Raw genomic sequence first — 20,125 nt, 5'->3', positions numbered from 1 at the left:
TTTGTGTTTTCATCGTGGTAATAGAAAAGAAATTTTGACATTTCATTGTTAACCTAAAAACAACAGCAGCATAGCACGCAGCTATACAGCAATGCAGCACACTGATATCAAAAGTTTAATGCGATAGCGTCATACTATTTGACAATTCACATATTTACAAATGTTTAATAGACAAAATGTGGAATGTGCATTTCAGGAATACTGAAGAAACACCTTAATTTATGCTTAAACTATGCAGGTTTATGAATATATGATACGTATTAGAATACATATGTTACCTTGACAAACGTGAGTTTACAAATACAAACACTGCTTTTTGTGTTTCTGATAGTTATCTCTCCATAGTGTTCTATCCACCTCCTTCCACTAAGAATATTATGTATGCAAGTAGTGACTTTGTTCCAGACATAGTAGTCTCCATACCTAAGAACAGATTAACAAGCAGTTGGTAAGATACATTAATCATGATCATTATGGGCAACACATAAAACCATAACTCTGTTACTGTAAATATAAGACCATATTCCTCAAAAACTTTTGAAACAATAACTTTAATAAGTTATTGTTTATTTAATAAGTTACTGGTTCTGGCTACATTACTAGTCCTCCATAGAGGAGCTCACCTAAGCTGTAGCATAGAGAACTGAAGAATGGTTCTATAAACCACAAATCAAGACATTAGGAACCACAAAAGCCCCCCACAACATATTCACTGTCCTCAGAACATTAACTGTGATGTGGTCACAATTCCTTTAGGGGCAGGACAGGGACCAAAAGATCAACATAAGGCTGAATTGAGGCTATAAGCAGACAATGTAATTAAACTACAAATAGAACAAAAAAAGGAGATAACTGAAAGGAAGTAGGAAGCAGAAGCTCACTGGCATATCATCCCTTTCCCTCTGTAACACCTACTTAAAGTCAGAGCATCTCTATTGTCAAACAATAAATAAAGTGAGCGAACTAATATTGTGCAAAGCACAATTTCCTTCAGAGCTGAGGAGCAAGCATGAAGACAGGAGACAGAGATGCTCCTGAGTGGATTTACTTCAATTTTCATGAGATGGATAAAGAGGTGAAGTGTAGGGATGTCATACTGTTAGAAGCAGAAAGAAAGGCTGGCTGCAATGTACAGGAGCAGGAATAGTACTGCAAAATCAGCAGACACGTTTCAACTATGCTCTCCTTGCATATTCTCAGGATTTACAACTTGCAACTAGTCTCACCTGTGGTGAAACTACTTCTGCTCACTACTCTGTCAACTTCTGAAGAACACATTTTGGCAGATCTACATTTTGAAAAATGACCTTAAATTGTTACTAGTGGTTGTTCTGAGGGAACTCAGTACTATTGAGTACCTTCGTACGAATGGCGCTAGCTGCTGGCAGTCCTATATTGCAGCCTTGTTCTGAAGAGTTGATCGCTACTGTACACGTAAAACTTGGGATCTCCTAAAACATTTCTATCCCACTCTGTCTATCATTTTCTAGAGAGTTTGTATATTTTTCCTCCAAAAACCCAAACGGATCTTCAGGCTCAAAAATGCTTCAGTATCCCCACCTGTACACTAAGGAGGGATTTGAGCTCAGCCCTAAATCTCACCAGTACAATTCATGTGATGTCTGCATACACTTCCCCCAATCCATTCACAAGGCAGCACAGATTAGATTGCAGCAAAGACCAAAACCAGAAGGAAACAGGACAGTAGCTTACTTTGGAAGAGTCACATTCAAGGTTCCAACTGGCAGAATTTCCATTGATTTCCCCCAGAATTTGTTTTTCCACCTGATATCTGAATATAATAGTGAAATATTTACAAAATCAAAAGGACCAAAGTCTCCCCCTTGCAGTGATCTGCGTCACACAGGAGATGATCTATGCTAGGCCATCCAGTTTAAAACAGGATAGTATGAGGTTGCCATGAAAATACAAAAGAAAAAAAAAAACACAAAACCAAAAAACAACCAGAAAACTAGATAATGACATTAGGTTAGAAAAGCTAAAGATAAGTTTGATTTTCTTCTAGAAGTCATGCTTGTGCTACGTTATTGTCAAATCTCTCATGAAAACATTCAATACAAATTAAATGCATGTGCCAGCAGATACAAGGAAAGAAAGAGCTGCTTGTTCAACTGTGTAAAAAGAACTGCTTGTGTTTGTAAGAAATAATAATTTTCTTGGTAAACAGTTTTTAAGCAGAAAAGTATAAACAGACTGCAAGTGACAAGGGAAGTTGTAGCATGTCTGCTCACTCTTAAGAATGAGAATTTCAAGTGAAGTAATTCAGAGCATCAGTTCGTAATATGTTACTACAAAAATAATAAGTATAGAAATTTTGAGTAAGTTCCAAATGCCAAGCTCAGCTTGTATAGACAAAGTTTTTACTTGCTAATAAAAAAAGGAGTTATGTTTTTGAATTAAAAACGTATACCTTGCCAAAACACAAAGTTCTTCGATTCACAGTGACAGGCCGAAATGGGAGGATGGTGGCTAACCTGGAAAACAGTTTGGCTGAGTTAAACATGATTCATTTTAATTTCTAAGACAATACAACTGTTACTACAATATGAAAATACTAAATAGCCCACACTATTTATCAGCCTATGTTGCTATGAAAACAGATGCAACTTAAGTTTGTACTTAAAACACTATGTACTTAAATCACTTCCTTGTGATTACTATAAAAATACAGCATTTAACAAATTTCACTCATACTAACCACCTTCTTTACTACTAAGAAAGCAAGCTATTCTAACTAGACAGAAAAAACAAGATTACTCTATTTAAAAAAAAAAGAATCTAAACAGGAGTGTCTATCTAGAAACAAGCTTTACCTGCTCTGAGAAAAATCGAAATCCTTTGTCTTCTCTAATACATTCATAAGTTTCACCAAGCACTGGGTTAAATGGCTTGCTTCCTGCTCTAAAGTACGTAGAGGCATAGCCTGATGCTGCAAAAGCAGCTATGAGAACCTGTGAAAATACAGACAAGAACATAAGTGAGAATAGGCAGAGATTCTTGTGTATATGCCATCACTATGTGATATCATGCAACTCACTCGGAGTGAAATCTGGATTAATGAAGCATGCCTAAGAGTGAAGCCATACAGCCCAGCCAGAACCAGTATAAATTGTGTTTCTTTTGTTGATATAATTTGTTTTTCCTCATGGCCTCAGTCAGTGTCTTTCAACAGTCCCCTAAAATAACAATCTGCACAAGATAGGTTTTCTACCTTTGACCAGGCTTATCACTAATAATCTAAAACACAGACCCACCTCTAGTCCATGCTCTCTCTGAATAAATATTATATGACAACTTCTAATGACAAGATCACACACCATTTTCCTATGGGAACTACTTTATTTAGTGCCAAATATAAACAGCTCTCACTTAGGATGTCCCTAAGGCAGAGTTATCTCAGGATCTGCCATGCATGCAGAGCCTTATCAGCCCCTTGTCTACATGTACAACCAAAATTTAGTAATCTCTACACCAGACCTAGTTGAGAGTAATAAGCTAAGTGACATGCCACAGTAATTCAGATTACTGCTCCCTTTGGCAGAGTTAAAAACAAAACAAAACAAAACAAAAACATCACAACAGGCACTCAGAAGTCCAAAACTTCAGAAGAGCAATACAGGGATAAAAATCACTCAGCTATGGATAATCTGTTAACCGTGGGGTGAACCTTAACCACATCACCCTCTCCTCATGCTAGCAAGGACTTAACTTGTGTGAGCTTTTACAAAAATTTTTTATTTTCTTCCCACTGTGTAATGGGTACTCTATCAATTTCATCTTTTTCATAAATGCAGCATCAACAGAATTAACGCTCTTTTTACAGGCTTTTCTTCAACAGTAAAAACCTTCATTCTTCCAAAACCTTTTTCATTAATTTAATTATAAGATACTACAGAGAAATGAGGGGGTTTACTATCTTTATGATATATAGAGCAGTAAGAAGAAAAAAGTTTCCACCACTATTGAATGCTTATTTAAGATAGCAAAGTCCTGATTTTTCAGAGAACAGTGAAGAAGCAGGCAACATATTCACAGCACTGCTACCACTGATGCTTTGGGTATTCAGCACTTCTGCCAAGTAGTCATAGAATCATAGAATTCATCGGGCTGGAAGGGACCCTCAAAGGTCATCTAGTCCAACCCCCCTGCAGTGAGCAGGGACATCTTTAGCTGGATCAGGTTGCCCAGAGCCCCATCAAGCCTGACCTTGAATGTCTCCCTGGGCAAACTGTTCCAGTGCTTTACCACCCTTATGGTAAAGAACTTCTTCCTAATATCCAATCTAAATCTACCCATTTCTAGTTTAAAACCATTGCTCCTCGTCCTATCGCTACATGTCCTTGTAAACAGTCCCTCCCCACCTTTCCTGTAGGCCCCCCTCAGGTACTGGAAGGTCGCTATAAGGTCTCCCCGGAGCCTTCTCTTCTCCAGGCTTAACAACCCCAACTCTCTCAGCCTGTCTTCACAGGGGAGGTGCTCCAGCCCCATGATCATCTTCATGGCCCTCTTCTGGACCTGTTCCAACAGGTCCATGTCCTTCTTGTCAGCTTGAGTGTGCAATCTGCATTTTTAAGGTGCTTGTTAAAAGTTTGGCTTCCATCCCCAGTATTGCACTAGATATCTGGTGCAGAGAAGGGCACTGAATACACATTTCCAAGGAAGCTTTCAGTTGCATCATGGTTTTTCCTTCCTGAACTCTCCTGACGCCTTCAACACTCTCCTTCCAAGCTTTTCAACAAAGGAAGCAGAGTCCTACAGGCAAACGCCCACTTTACTCAGCATAACCATGCCCAATCCTTACAGGATCTCCCTTTTGTCAGGCACATAAGGAGTCTTGTAGGAAAACAGCATGTGATGGTAAATAATTCAAACCCCTATCATAAGACACATCCAACTTCTTCAGTGGCAAGGAAAAAATACCAGTGTTTAGGACCCCTCATTGTCCTGCAGGCCACGTAAACATGGCAGTTCATGGACCTGAGTATGTGGCTTCATGACAGCCACAAGCAACCTCTCTTCTCCCAATCATCCACAGTCCTGCCAACCCATAGCAGGGAACAATATATATGTTCAGCAACAATACTGTCAACTTTCCCCTAACAGCCTTTCCCTCTTTCTTCTGAGGAAAAGGAGACATGATGGATCAAAACACTCTGAGAGCTGAACATAGGCTGTTGGCTGTCAGTTAAAAAACAGGACACACTTATAGAGGAGCTGAAGTGAGGCTGCTCAGGCAAATTTTGGGTGTTTCGGAACTTCTCTATTAGAAATTGCCTAGGATGACACCTTATTGACACCTACAGTGATCATAAGCCAGCCACAGACTTGATTAGATCTTGGAGGCTGCTGGACTTGATCACTGAAAGCCAGGAAAGGATGCTGCAAGGTGAGAAACTGCCAATGCCTACATATACAGTCCTAGAAAGTGAGGTCAGTCTTCACATCAATGAGTCACAACTGCAGGATTTGGTTTAAAGTCAAGAAAACTCCCTTGGCATTTTTCAGTTCAAATCTACCACCTGTGATTGTTTACAGCATTCGTCTGACCCAGCAGGGAGGTCTGTTGTCTGTGAACAGGAACAGGAAGAGAGGACCCTGCACAGATCTCCACTCCACAGCTCCCTTTTTCATAGATGTAAGAAGTGCTATACTAAATTTATTACCATGCGTTCATAAGGATCATCTGTTTCAGCAGCCTTGTCCAAGAGTTCACTGTATTCCAGCTCCTCACAAAGATGTTGCAAGGTATTCAGAGGTTCATTTAGCTCAACTGGCATGGATACTTTGGAAAGATCTTTGCCAATGTTATTTCTCAAAATATTCCACAGATTGATGTTACTGGTGTCAGGGCTGGGAGCTGGGAGACAAGTTCTTCGTCCATTCCTAAATGCGCCTCCTGTTAGCTCACCATTAAGAACTGGGAAGGGAAAAAAAACTATCATAAGAAAGCACCAGGTCAAGAAAAACAGAATTATCCATTGAACCAAATGACTGTCAGAACAAGCAAGCCCAACTTCACTGATCTCAGCTGAGTTGGTCTTGAGATGGTCTTGTACAGACATGCAGTACAGACATGAACATAGCCAATGTAATTTCCCAAAGTTTAAAATATAGCAGTATACTTTGTCGAGAAATGTTGTCTGCAACACTGGTGTTGTCCTCAGATATATTATCACTCACATCACTGATATAAGATTCATCATCAGAAGCCTAAAACATAAATAAAATATCAATTAAGTCAAATACATATAAAATATACTGATAAATTAGAGAAAAATAATTAATTGAAACACAAATATTCAAAGAAATTATCTCTACTCAATTAGAGATTTAACTAAGTCAACTGGATGTTTCAACCAGCCCATACTGCCAATTCACTAAAAGTGTGAAAACAAATGTTAGGGTCTCTTCTGTTTCTGAATTCCTTATTATGAAGCCAAATACAGACCTTAAATTTGCAAAAGGGTGACTTCAAACGAGATCAGAGATGAACAAAAAATTTACAATGTAACATGCTGGGGATGGGAGGTGAAAAGAGACAGTCAGATTTGTGCTCTTTATAAACGGCCAAACAATAAAACACAGCTTGTGTTTCAGCAAAAAATTATATAAACATCAACCTGAAATTTTGCAAAACAAGCACTACACCAGCGCTAAGACTATTTTTAAGAAATATTTTTTAACAATTTTTTTTTCATAAATATCACTTTCAAAATATTTTACAGAATTTACTGAAGACAAAGTATTTATTTTAAGGCCTACACCATTTGGGGGTGATTTTGTAAAGTTTCCATTTTGTTTATACCATACAGACACATCAATTTTCCATGTTCACATAGACAATCCAGACTACTTAGATAACATGTACTTTACACCTGCCAGAAGCAATAAGATAAGGAACGATTCCATTCTTTAGATGAAGGACTCTAGTTGTGGTTGTGCCAATTCATGGCACATGAGCAATTCTTGTCAAAGACAAAATATGGTGGCACACTCTTATTTCCTCCTACAGAAGAGTTGTGGTAGACCACAGCACTACTGTGGCTTTATAAAAAGGTATTTTAAAAAAAAAACAAATTTTTTAAATTGAAGAATTTATTCAGGATAGCACAGTAAAGCTGTGGACACCAACATGATTCAGGAGCCTGAACTGTGTCTGACTGCTTCAACTTTGAGCTTGAGTAAGCCAATTTTTCAGACTTTCGTCTACTTCTCTGATTACAGAGAATAACTTTATATGTATACTAGACACCTTTTTTCTTTTAAAGAATATTTTAAAATCTAAATTAGTTGACTACATAGTCAGACATAACTGCTCCTGTCTATGTAATCCTTATCAGAAACTGGCATAGTCTAACAAGGACATGTATTGAACATATGCTACTGATACAATCAACTTTTGACTCAGTTTTACACTTCAGGGAACTTCTGCACCCTATCACAAGGGAGTTTCAGGTTCATTTATCGACACCTTACACACTCTGACACCTTTTTATCTAAATAGCATTATTAAAAGAAAAATCATTCACTAGTGGTAGCAATACCTAAATCTGTCCAATGGCAAAGCTGCAGCATGCTGTCATAGCCTACCTCGTTTTCTGACGAGCTGGCAGATAGAAGCACTTCCTGTGCATCAAAGAACTCTGAAACAGATTCAGACATAGAGAGCCTGCTCTCGTTAGAAACTTGCTGAGACAGCGGCAAACCAACATGAATTTGTTCACCCGCCTGCAAATAAAGCACAGAAAAAAAATTATTTCTGATATAAAAGAAATATGCTCAGAACGGGTGAATAATCCGAATAATTTTTCTGTGCCAAGTATAAAGTACAGATAGTAAAATCAGCATTTTAGTTGGGCTTTGTGTGTACCTAACAGATGAGACTTCGACAATTACAAAATAAAGTGCATTTTGAGCAGTGAGATACATGTCTTCATTTGAGGCCTACTCAGCACCAACTGTTGAGTTTTGGCTGTGCGAATAATCACAGATCTAGTTCTGTATCCAGAGGAATGATTTTGTGGACAATAGCCGGATTGTGTCAGACAAGTGCAACCATGAAATTCAGATGGAAAGACACCTGGTCGTAAGAAATTATATCACTGGGAGCTAGCTTTGATACAACCAAAACTCAAACATAAAGCTTTATAAGGTCAGGGAGTTATGTTACTTTCAAAATAAATGTGCTTGTGAACCAGTTTAGTAACAAATGTTTGAAATGTTTGAATATTCAGGAGGATGGCTATAATATACATTTATGTGCTCTTATTCCATGTTTGTTCTCCAGATCTCATTTGAATTATGCCGTTAACACTGACTCAATACTACTAAAGGGAAGGAACTCTCTATGGTTTATTATAAAGAGAATTTAACAGCAAAGGCAAAGGTTCAAAATTGTGTTATGTGTATATCTGTAGAGGGGCAACCTAATTTAAATAGTTGAACATATCTTCCTCTTCCTGCTATCGATGGGAGGAACACCAGGTTTCAACACGTTACTCTACAGGCTATCACTTTAAGAAGGGGCAAGGGGGGAATTAAGATTCTCTCTCTGTACCATTCCACCAAAGGAGCTGCTGCTGTGGAGCGAATCAGGCTTCTGACTTAATCCCTTACTTTATAAAGCATGTGGCTTCTGGAAGATAATGCTGATGAAATTACTGAAGCCCTTGTAAACACAGTTAACTCTTCAGATTGCAACTCCATCCCTATTAATCCTACTAGATAAATCCTACAAATGGTTTTGTTGACATCTTAATCCTGTAGAATTATTTTATATAGTTGACTCAAAATGCACTAACACAAAAAAAAAAAAAAACAAACATAAACAAGCCAAGAGGTCAAAAAACATTCCTTTTTCACTGGGGCTTATAAGCTTGTAGAACATTTATGATGATGATGATCAATTATAATGGAAACAGAAGCTCATTTCACTGTTATTCTTACAGGAAGTGATTAAAATTTTAAGTTTTTGTATAAACTAAAGTGAATTGGAAAAATACACACGCCCCTACCCGAAAAAGATGCTCACACAGGCATTATCTACACACTGCAAGATCACATATACAGCAAATCAAGAAAAGCGAACGAGAGATTTGGGAACCTCTTTGAAAACCTGCTTCAGTCAGACACACTTGTACCAAGATAATGATGTACATATGAAAAAGAAAAAGCTAACCAACAAAAAATACAAAATAGAAGAGATGGTCATTGCTCAGAACTTCACTGCAGATTGCTGTGCTGTGGCACTGCTTCACCTCTATCTTCTGTTGCTAGTGTCCAACATGCTGGCCTTTCAGAAAAATCGTTTCGACATTTTCAAAAAGCAAATAAGAAGCAATTGGAAACGTATTTTCACCTTCCTTTCTTGTTGGAAGAAATAATTACGAGACAAGAACATGCAAATTGAAATGGCATATTCATAGGAAAAAAACAGTGGAAATGATGAATGAAAAATATTTTGATAAAATGCAAACAAAACGGCTGTAGAAGTGACCACATTAATTGTAACGTATTACCGCAAATTCAGATTTGTCCTTCTCATGAGGGAAGCTGACTTGTTATTAATACAAATGTTTGGTAATCTGTTGACTGAGGAAAGCAAAACAAGAAAGACTAGATGTTGTCAACATGATATTAGTATAGTGCTTGGTTCATAGACTGAACCTTTTCATTTCAGCAGCTCCTCTCAAGATATTACACATCAGGCCCTTTAAGCACTTGCAGGATCCAGCCATTAAATACTAAACTGTTCTGTTGATTTTTCAAGAAACTAAGTTACAGAATTGGTTAGCTACTGTGTGTTACATTCAAATACAGTAAACCTCACTAATTCCCACAGCCAACAATTAATACTCCAAAACTGGAGTGCTTCCCTGTTTCTCTGCAGAGACCAAACTCAGTTCTTTCATGAGATCTGACACACGCAAAATAAAAGACAGAAGTTTTATTTTATGTAGGGAAAATACAATCTGATTTTCTATAAAAGAACACTTGCCAATCTGAAAAACTCTATAATTTTCCAGGTGTGTTTCAGTTATTAGTGAGAATTAGCAAGGTTTGATTGTAATCTAAATCCATTAAAGGCCAAAGTCTTACCTCATCAGGACTAGGGATAATATTTACACTGACAACCTGATCACAAATAACAGATTCTGAATGTATTCTGTTCAAGCGACTCCTTAGTTCAGCATTCTGGTTGAGAGCCTTAAAATAAAAATTGCATATTTCATTTAAAATTAAAAAATAAAGAGTTAAACAGGAAAAAAAAAAAAAAAAAAAGTAGTTTCCCAACAATTTCCTAAGAAATCACGGAACCTCCTTGCTTCCATTTTTAGAGAGAGACCTATTTTGAGATCCTCTCTAACATGACTTAATCTTTTGGTTGCTTTGCCTTCAGAGGCAGGGAGGACAGATATTCTCCCACAATGTAACAGTGGCATTCTACCTTAATTCTTCAGATAGCTCTTTGGCAGCTGCACTGGTATGTTTTGTACATTATGGAAATGGGGAGTGAATGCAGCAAGAAAGAATGAAACTGCAGAACAACAAACAGTAACTACCCACAAAACGCCCAAAGAGGCAATTCTTGGTTTACAACTCTAGAGCCCTTTCTGAACCAATGTTATCAGCACTTAGAGCCTGCAAAAGGAAATTGCTTTCTTTCCAGGAAAAAAACAGCATAACTGCTAGTATCATTGGGTGTTTGTTTGCCCAGATCAATTTGATGTATTCACATGTGTCTACTCACTTCAAGCTACTGATTCATTAGTCAGAAATACCAATAGAATTCAACTGGTATCTGCTGATTTTTCTCCTTTTTTAAAGCCCAGCCTAGGTTATAAATTTGGGTGCATATATACACGTTGTCTGTTATCTAGAAAGACTCGTGCAAAATTCTGAAATCCAGAAAAAGTATAATATGTTACATACCTAGAACATGAACTGACGTAACGCTAATATATCCCCAACACTGAGGATTATAGAAAAGTATAAGACAGACATGCTGTTTTAGTAAAGAATGACTGTTATAATGCAGTAAATATCTTCTTCTGCTTCCCCCTAGTGCAAACTCAGGAATAGATTGCATGAACCTACTGAAACAAAGTAGGACCAAAGTAAAATAGGTTAGCTTAAACTGTCACAAAACAGTTTAAATTACCCCATTTTGCTTTGTTCTGAAAGAGTCTGAGCATGTTCACTGTTGCCGTCTACCAGGAAGGGAAGGTGATGACTAACAGCAGCCCAGCAGTAGCTTCTTAAACTGCCCAAACCTGCTCATGAGACTGGTCAAAACCAGCCGTCTGACTAAGGTCAAATTTCCACTTATTCTCCATTGAAACTATGATCTAATGTGTGACAGTGACTTTAACAGTAACACTGGAAGCCAGGAACAAGAAGAAAACATTATCACTTATTTCATACAAGTTGCTATGAAGTCTCTACAGGTCTTAGTTAAATTTGTATCAAGAACCAGAAATGGCTACCCTTATCTCTTGTCCTTAGCCTTTATGACAACACACGGTAATCAACCTGTGTAACATGATGTGCATCTGTATCTATAGAAAGGTTGTGCATCAGTTTTAATCTCATAGCAAAAACCTCCAACACAGTAACAGTGTACAAAATTATATACACGTTTGGGCGAAGTTCTGTTTGCTTTTAAATCTCTGCTCACATTTCTTGCAGATGCAGTACTCCACACCAATCCATTCTTCAGGGTAAATGCTTTCATGTTTCCTTGACAATAAATTTAAAAATTTGAGTTATTTTGCAACCTGTTGACTTACTGTTGCTTTACCTCTTCTTGTCCACTAAAGCAAATGACAATTTTTCTTTTGGCTTAAGTGGGAGAGAGGCTGGACAGTAACTGGTGTGTATCTGAGACTCCAATTTACCCATGCTTATCCTGTGACCCATCATTCCTTTTGCAGTTAGAGACATGGACACAAAAAACATTAAAATATAGAGTCAAAATTTAAAACTTCATTAAGAAAACAAGACTATCGCCTTGGCTGTGTTGGAAACAGCACCAGGAAAGATATCTAGCATTTGTATAAAAACATTTGATCCTTCTTCTTTACTTTGGAAAATCGTAACAGATACATGCTTACACAAAGAAACAATATCCTTCACCTCCACAGGCATTGAGGTTAGACCTATGTCATAACAGACCATATGTCATAGTTCTGCTCAAGAACTTGGCTTTTTCTTGGATCCTTCTAACTCAGAAAAAGGTCAAAATACAAAAGAATAGTGCATCTGGGAAGTTAGATGTGCTTGAAATCAAATCAAGAACATACCTGAGAGAGGGACTGTCTGAGGTGTGTTATTTGCACATTGTGGCCTGTAAGATCCTGCTCTGAAACAACCTGCTTAAGCTTCTCCTTCTCTATAGCTATGCTGTTAAAGGCAGACTTCAAGAGAGAATGCACTAAACAAAAAGAAAAAAAGAAAATAATTGTTTTCGCAGCTACAAAACCGCACACTGACATCTATTACAATATTTCAGCAATAAAGACAGAGAGTGACATTTCCATCCCACGGTTATGGAAATCTGAAACAAGGATTTGAACTTCAAGTAATCCATGCCACATTAAATACAAATACTTACAGCTCGAGGTTGTAATATGCATACTGTATGCTCACATATATGTCATCTGAGCATATTCTTGCTGCTGAACATGTGGAAAGGTGCATAGAAAAGGTGCATATTTGGAAAACCTGTTTCCAATGTGTGTTCTTTCTGTTACTTTATTTTTCTTTTCAGAGTAAAAAAAAAAAATAAAATCAATTCTGCTAAGGCGCAATAGTGCACTAATAAAAAGGATTGCTTGGTCTTTACATAGGTTTTTGACATTTTTTAAAGATATCAGTCTCACATTTTTCCTATGTTTGTTATATAACAGATAGCAAATTGATAACAAACCCTTTTAAAAATAGTATTTTTCAGTCTGTAGGATCATTCATTCATTGATAATAAAATGGCATTTACAAAGTCCATTCTAGTAATAAGTTCTTCTGTTGTTTCCACTGACAGAGAAAACATTGCATAAAAATTAATTGCACAGCATTACATGTAGCCGTGACATTCTGATCCATCTTTGTTGAGAAATAAAGCATTTTATTGAGAAACAAAATGTTTGCAAATTCAGTCACCTATTTACAAGATGCAGAGAGTAGTTCAGAAGACTTCTGAAAAAAAAAAAATTTCTTTCATCAGACAGCGTTTCCCTATCTCTATATTCTCATGACATCAATGGAAAATGTAAGAAGGATAATACATGTCATCTGTATGTAAGCCACTTGACCAGCTAAAAAATCTTATACAGTATGTTCTAATTAGAGGAATGCCCTGGCCATAACAAAATGAAGGCAATAAAAAAACACAACAGAGAAGCACAATAAAGGAAAGGCTTGACATTTCCAGTTACCTTTTTGAGCCATCAGGCAGAATTCTTCTTGAAGCTTCATGTACTCAGTAGAGCACTCCAGAGGATCCGTTACATGGCTTGGGGGTGTCTGAAAGTCAATGTCTGCACAAAGGTTGGGATTGGATGAATGCAGTCGAACAGGTGACATTGTAGCACTGAAAGGGACCTACAGCGAGAAACAGTGAAGAAATATTACATAAGGTGCAACCAACCTTCTGACTCTGTTGAAACAAAATACAAATTTCTTCGAAAGATTTAGTTCACACTGTGAAGAACATGGTAAGAGTGAACATAAAACTTTTTCCTCTCCTAAACCTCAGCACAGCTGATGCAGAATTCTCTTGAAATTTTTCACTGAAACAGACAAAAAAGTCCTAAACACATAGCTGACACTAACTAGGGATCATTTCAATTCTATCATTTACAAAAATGAACCAATTCCTAATGCTTAAAAGATGACTGGAAAACTGAACCATGACACATGCTGCTTTGTATTCAGACATTTGAGAGTACACGTAGTATGACTTTGTTGTTACAATACCAACATTTGAAGCATGCAAATTCCTCCACAGATCTAGAAACAGAATATAAATTTATCAAATATACCATTGAAGTTTTTCAAAAATGCTGGTAAATCTTGAGTTGAAACTCACTGTACGAGCAACTATGACGATGGAAAAAGCATACAGACTTTCTATATTCTTTCCAACTAATCAAATAAACCATGCTAAAAAAACCCTCAAAACTCCACCTGATTTTCATTTAAAGTACATGAACCATAAATAAGTGCAAAGAGATACAGTTTGGTAAGATGGAGCAAAGAATTTAGTTTATTATCATTTCCACTTCTCTTTCTCCTTCTATACTTTTAGGTACAGTAATAAAAAATATACATGCAAATCTTTGTAAGTTATTACACATGTATCGTGTAATAAACAGTTACCTGTATGCTATGTAGGCAGTGTATGGCTACCACTGTTATGTATGTGATGCATGTGTGTAACCATATGTTGTATTTTACTCTAATTTTACCATTTACACACATTTGTACGAAAATCAGGCCAAGAACCCAATTTTCAAATTCAAATGCAAAGGAAAGGCATGCAGAACTACATTTTTTTACTTAAATATTAAGCACTGTTAAACACACTAAATCTAATTTATTTCATTATATTGATCAAATGTATAAATCAAGAATTTCCACACTGCAGCCCAATGTAATTATTCAAATATGAAAAATGGGGCCAAAATATAAAATGCGTCTTCTGAGGTATGATAAAGAACAGCAGATAACATAAAAAGTCATATTATGAAGAGTTCTTATCCACAGATAAGCTCTATACTACAGTCAGTATCTGAAATTGGTACCTCGTTATTTGATTAGATCAGTCAACAGTTTTATCAATCCCTTCCTGTAAAAGTTGTCATCAATATGTTTTAGGTTTCTGATTTCCCAATGAAACCCTCAAAACCCTGTTGGATCTATTCATCACATCTCATTCAACTCATGAGCATATTCTGCAAAATACCATTTTCCATCCTGTTGTTCCTCAATTTCCAGATACACATAATACATAAAATAATAGCTCTGTGGCACATATCCAGTATTAACTTTATTCTCTTCTCTCATGTATTTTGATTTCCAGCTATACCAACAAAGGTATTTTTTATTGGACCTCATTTTAGCCTCACATCAAGACAACTTCATTAAGAGGAGATGTAGAATAAACTCCTTCCATTTGTACTGGATATTTACCCCATTATCTTCTTCACAAGTACCAGACGGCCCCTCTCAACAGCCCAACAAAACTACGTTAATTGAATAATGTGACTAAATGTAGGTTAATTTCAAGTTTCCTTCACAAAACCTTTTCACTTCTCAAATCAGAGAGCATGCTCCCAGAACTTTCTGACTGGGAGCACTGCAAAGGTTCAATTGCTCCAGGTGGCTCCAGGATCGCAGAGTAGGTGGCAACATGATAGCTTTGCGTTCAGGGAGCACATACCCAACCCTCAAGGCCACTTGGAAGGCAGGAAAGAAAGCTGATCCCAGCTATAATGCAGGAGCTTGAGGGAGAGTCCCTGCAGCCCCACATGCCTGTGGTGATGGGGCAGGTTGCTCCAGCTCCACATCGACTGGCAGAGCTGCAGGCAGGCTGCCCACACACACAGGGGGGCTGTCCAGTCACTTTGTGATGAACCTAGCTGAAAAGACCAGCTTTAGATCCATCATTTCTGTCTCATACCTCAGCTGGCCAGCCTAAAAAGCAACATTTCTGCAGTGAAGTCTATTTTAAAGTATGTCCTAGAAACAGCTTATACATGTTCTACAAGTACTGTCACACTGCTTGCAAGAAATACACAATCACGACAGACAAGTACCTGCTTTGCTGACTGCTTTAAATACAAGAACCAAAAACACTGAACTGTTGACTGACATGAACTCCCCTCATATACATCTTTTCTAAAAGTTTCCAAGCTACTTTCCACAACAGATGAAAAAACCCACATTGAAAAAACTTTTTCATTCTCTTGAACAGACAACAGTTCAAGAATCACTGCCAATGTATTTCTCCATTTTTTCCTTTCACTGCTGTGCTTTCTCTTTATATCCACGTGACTCGATTCTGATTTTATAGCCCATTTTTTTTTTATTTGCTTTGTTGTTGGTTTTTTGGAGTTTGGGTTTTTTTGTTGTTGTTTGGGGGGGGTGGTTTGGTTGGTTGGTTTGGGGGTTTTGGGGTTTTGGTTTGTTTTTTAAATATTTCACTTCTTCATGCATCACTCTGGTTTCCTCCATACATACACTCTTCTAGGCATGACCTCAGATGCACCTTGTCCTGACCTTGTGCTTTACACCAGGGGCGTAATAGACCCTCATCCATCACCTTCTTCACAATTACATGTTCACGTAGGAACAGTTCTTGGTAGAGTGGGTTGTAAGGAAAACCTCCTCTTTCAACTGTTCATTTAGCTGATAATTCTGTATCCTTCAGTCTATACACACAGCTTCACTGTCTGGGAGACATAAGCACTTTGCTACATCAACCAGGAAGAACAGACCATTGCCACGGTCACTGCAACAGTTGCAGAGTCATTTCAGTGCCTCTAGTTTTCCTTCCTCCTGCGCTTTTTCCAGCTCCTCCAAGACCGCCCTTAACAGGTCCTCACTTTGGCTGCAGGTTACACCTCAGCGATTCCCTGGACTCCTACCACCTTGCAATCTAAGTCCAACTGTATTTGCTCCACTTAAGCGTTCCTTGGTACAGCTCTTGCCAATGCTCTTTAACTACTGCTGAACCTACTGGTTAGAGCCTCCCACTGACACTGCTCAGCCACGTCAACTGAGAAGCAGGTCGATTTCTCTGCTAGGCAGGCAGACCAACGAGGCCAGAATATCAATCAATTATTGAGCAAAGCATTCAGCATCAATTGATTATGGAGGATTAAATTTAGATGAGTTTATTTGGGAACTGGAGAAACACTGCTTTCTCTCATGCTTTTTAGAAAGGCGTAACAGTAATTGAGTTTTGTGGTTCAGGTAGCAGGAGCTCAACGTATTCAGGCTTAAGCAGAAGCTATGTCTGATCTAGGGGATTTTAGCTATAGGCTGGAGCAACAGACCCTGGAATACTTTAGCCTGGTGAAGATAATCGCTGCTTGGGCTGGGTAAGGGGTACGCATTTAAAGCTCACTTCAATCGTTGGCTGCACAGACTCTTCCCTACCTAGCTGTTATACTAATCAGTTGATGGACTAGTACTAATGTCTATGCTGTGCATTCCTAATAAGTGCTTTCCTGATAAAGCAGCAGCAGAAGATATCCTTTTGATGCTAATTTGATTTCACAAACAGCACTTCTCCCTCCCAATTCCCTGTGTTCATTTCATCGCTCCAGATTTTGCATCAAAGACTTAGAAAATTAGCAAAACTAAATACAGACACTAGAGGTAGTAATATGACTTTTTGGGGTTGTGGAATGTAAACAGGAAGTGTCTCAAATGAAAAGGCTAACCCTTATACTACTTTATTTAAAAAAAAAAAAAATTCATGAAAGTTTATAATTCCATGGTTGGTCGTAACAAACCTTGGTTCTGCTGTCTTGCTATAGACTGTCACAAGGCTCTTTAACAGAATCTAATCACTACTTTCTATTTTGAATAGTATATAGCAGAGTATGTCAAAGACATGTTCAAATAGTGCAGGGCCTAAGTCTAACCATCACTTGCACTTGCATAAAGAAGGAGGGACGTGTACCATGTAAACAAGCTCAGACCCACATTTATGGAATTCATTTGTGTCAGGCCTGACCACTTCTACGCAACTCAGCTGAAAGTGGGTAGCATGGACACCTCCAAAAAGTGCAAGAAACATTATTACGCATTCAAGTTACACAGCTTCCCATCTTTAGAGCTATCCCTTGATTTTTAAATCCACTCACTGTTGTAGCCACTGCAGCTGCTAGTCTCTGCCGGCGTCGTGTTGTGCTGAACTGGCCCTTCGGTGCTGGCCCTTCCTGACAGTGAATGCAATAAGAGAAGGAGGTAGAAAAAGAGAAGGGAAGGGGTGATGGGACATAGGAAGATGAAAGGTGATCAGAAAAGGGAGACGAAGAGTCTTTAAGCGGATTTTAATTTTGTTAACTCTTACGGCCTACACATTCTGAAGACATACCACATGTTTTCAGTTGTGTATGCCAGAGACATAAAAAAGCTAGATACTTCACTAAAGTTATCTCCAGATGTGTTGGACTGCAGTGCACTAAGACTACCAAAAAAAAAAAAAAAGAAAAAAAAGAAAATCCTATTAGCATTTCCATTTAAAATCATAAGGAAATTATGGAATAAGAAAACAAAAAGGATGCTATGGCATGGCAGAAAACACAAAACCCAAACTCCGTCTGGGGGTCACTTGACCATCTAGAAGATGAATTCTGAAAGAGATCACTTTGCATTAGTGGAAGTGCATGAACTGTGGTCCTTGAAGATGCATGTATCTCAATGGTAAAACTTTTCAGTGTGTATGTTATAGTGAGCTTGCTTATGTAAACATTCCTGTGCATAACTCCTGCATTTCCATGTCCATCCTTGAGCCTATTTGTTCATTTTCTCCACACATCACTTTTTTGAGTTCCAACTACTTCTGTGCATCACTGAAGGCTTAGCTTCCAAAACAATGTAAAAACTCAGATAAAGCAGCACAAATGAAAAATAAGTATTCCAATAACTACTTCTTTTTCTGCATGCCTAATCTGTGGCCTCATCCTGCTTAATTTCACTTTTATTTTACTTTTAAGAAAATTCATCATCATACATCAGTCAAGCAAGTAATTGTCTAATGCAGATCTACAGAAGCGGGTCTAGGACAATTCTGTGCAGCCAACTCTCCTCAGGGATAACTCTCCACAGGTCAGCAGATTACACTGATCTTCCCTGCCACACTGCGCTGGTCCTCCCCAACACACAGCACCGTGCCCATCCTCCCCACAGCTCTAGACACGGGGAGGACCACAGTCCCCGCCGCTTCTCCCTCATCCGCACAACATGCACGGCAGTACCAGCACCACATATACATAAAGCAGAAACAGGTCCAGGACTCTTCAGCTTGGCAGTGCTCAGGTGGCCAGCTTCCCCCTCCATGCCCAGAGCGGCTCACCCCGATGCTTCCTCCCCACGTCCCCCACCGCTCACCCCCCTGCCTGCATGCCTCCTACTCCTTGCCCTAAAGCACTGCCTACCACAGGCATGGCAGGAACAAGCCCGTGGGCGTCCTCCCCTTCACCTCCAGTGAGAGACCACTCGCTGTCAGGTGCTCAGGGCTCCCTGCAGCACTGCACAGAGTCTCTGCTGATGTTCAAGGGCTTTGCAGAGCTCATTGTGTGGTGGGGAGGACCAGTGTGGCACCGCATGGTGGGGAGGACCAGGAGAATATGCCGACTCACGAAGAGTTGTCCCCACACAGATTTGTCCCATTCTGTACAGAAAACCATCTATCCTGAGAATAAGTGGGAAGAATATTCTTGTTTAACTAATAGGGACATATATAAATATATACATGTGTACAGAAAGACATGCACAAGTATGTATCTGCAAGATTATGAATGCAGATACACATTCTTAAAATGGGAACAATGAGCTCTGCAGCAGCACATAATCCCTGCAACACAATAGAAAGTGAGGTCATAATCTAAGTTATGATATAAAGAAATACTTATTTAAGGGAAAAGGTAATAAGCCAGTCTTTGGGCCTGGTTTCATTTCTGAAGTCAGCAAGCTGACTTTTCAGGTTGCTCCATACTATACAGGTCTATTAAGCTATTTCTCCTGAAAAAAAAAAAAAGAAAAGAAAAGAAAAAGAAAATCAGCCTTGGAACTTCACAACTCCAAGCTTTTGAGGGAAATTAAATCAATGTCAGTTCATTTTTACGCTTTTCAGTAATATATTTTTTCTTCTTTTGAAGATCTTTAGATTGTCATGAGAATGACAAATAGCTCTTTTACCCAAAGGGAAAAAAAAAACAAACAACAAAACGCTCAGTTTTTCTACAAAAGTATCATTTGTAAAATGAATGAATACTGGTCAACTAACTTGTTGTAGGCCATTTTCATAAGATTTTAAATGGGCTTTTTAAAAACAAAATAAGCCTCCTTCGTAAAAGCAATCTTTCTTCAG

The 20,125-nt window shown here is 38.3% G+C and overlaps 1 protein-coding gene across 4 annotated transcripts in view; it reads right to left on the bottom strand.

The window, feature by feature from the left end:
• OSBPL6 (oxysterol binding protein like 6) overlaps nt 1-20,125 on the bottom strand; it is a 51,981-nt gene that overhangs the window by 3,890 nt on the left and 27,966 nt on the right. For 2 of the 4 annotated variants that reach the window (XM_086466241.1, XM_086466242.1), the window contains 10 exons: nt 13,455-13,620; nt 12,324-12,454; nt 10,120-10,227; nt 7,612-7,749; nt 6,144-6,231; nt 5,685-5,938; nt 2,835-2,972; nt 2,432-2,495; nt 1,714-1,792; nt 279-423 (listed from right to left, as the gene is read on the bottom strand). In XM_086466241.1, coding sequence (XP_086322367.1) covers nt 279-423; nt 1,714-1,792; nt 2,432-2,495; nt 2,835-2,972; nt 5,685-5,938; nt 6,144-6,231; nt 7,612-7,749; nt 10,120-10,227; nt 12,324-12,454; nt 13,455-13,620 — 1,311 coding nt within the window. Of the gene's footprint in view, nt 1-278; nt 424-1,713; nt 1,793-2,431; nt 2,496-2,834; nt 2,973-5,684; nt 5,939-6,143; nt 6,232-7,611; nt 7,750-10,119; nt 10,228-12,323; nt 12,455-13,454; nt 13,621-17,894; nt 17,970-20,125 lie in introns of all 4 variants that reach the window. The other 2 variants (XM_086466240.1, XM_086466243.1) reach the window with 2 other exon arrangements.

This window comes from Leptosomus discolor, chromosome 5, assembly GCF_034619465.1.
Source record: "Leptosomus discolor isolate bLepDis1 chromosome 5, bLepDis1.hap2, whole genome shotgun sequence".
Lineage (NCBI taxonomy): Eukaryota > Metazoa > Chordata > Aves > Leptosomiformes > Leptosomidae > Leptosomus > Leptosomus discolor.
The sequence above is the reverse complement of the archived record's forward strand: the minus strand, read 5'-3'. Positions and strand labels throughout refer to the sequence as shown.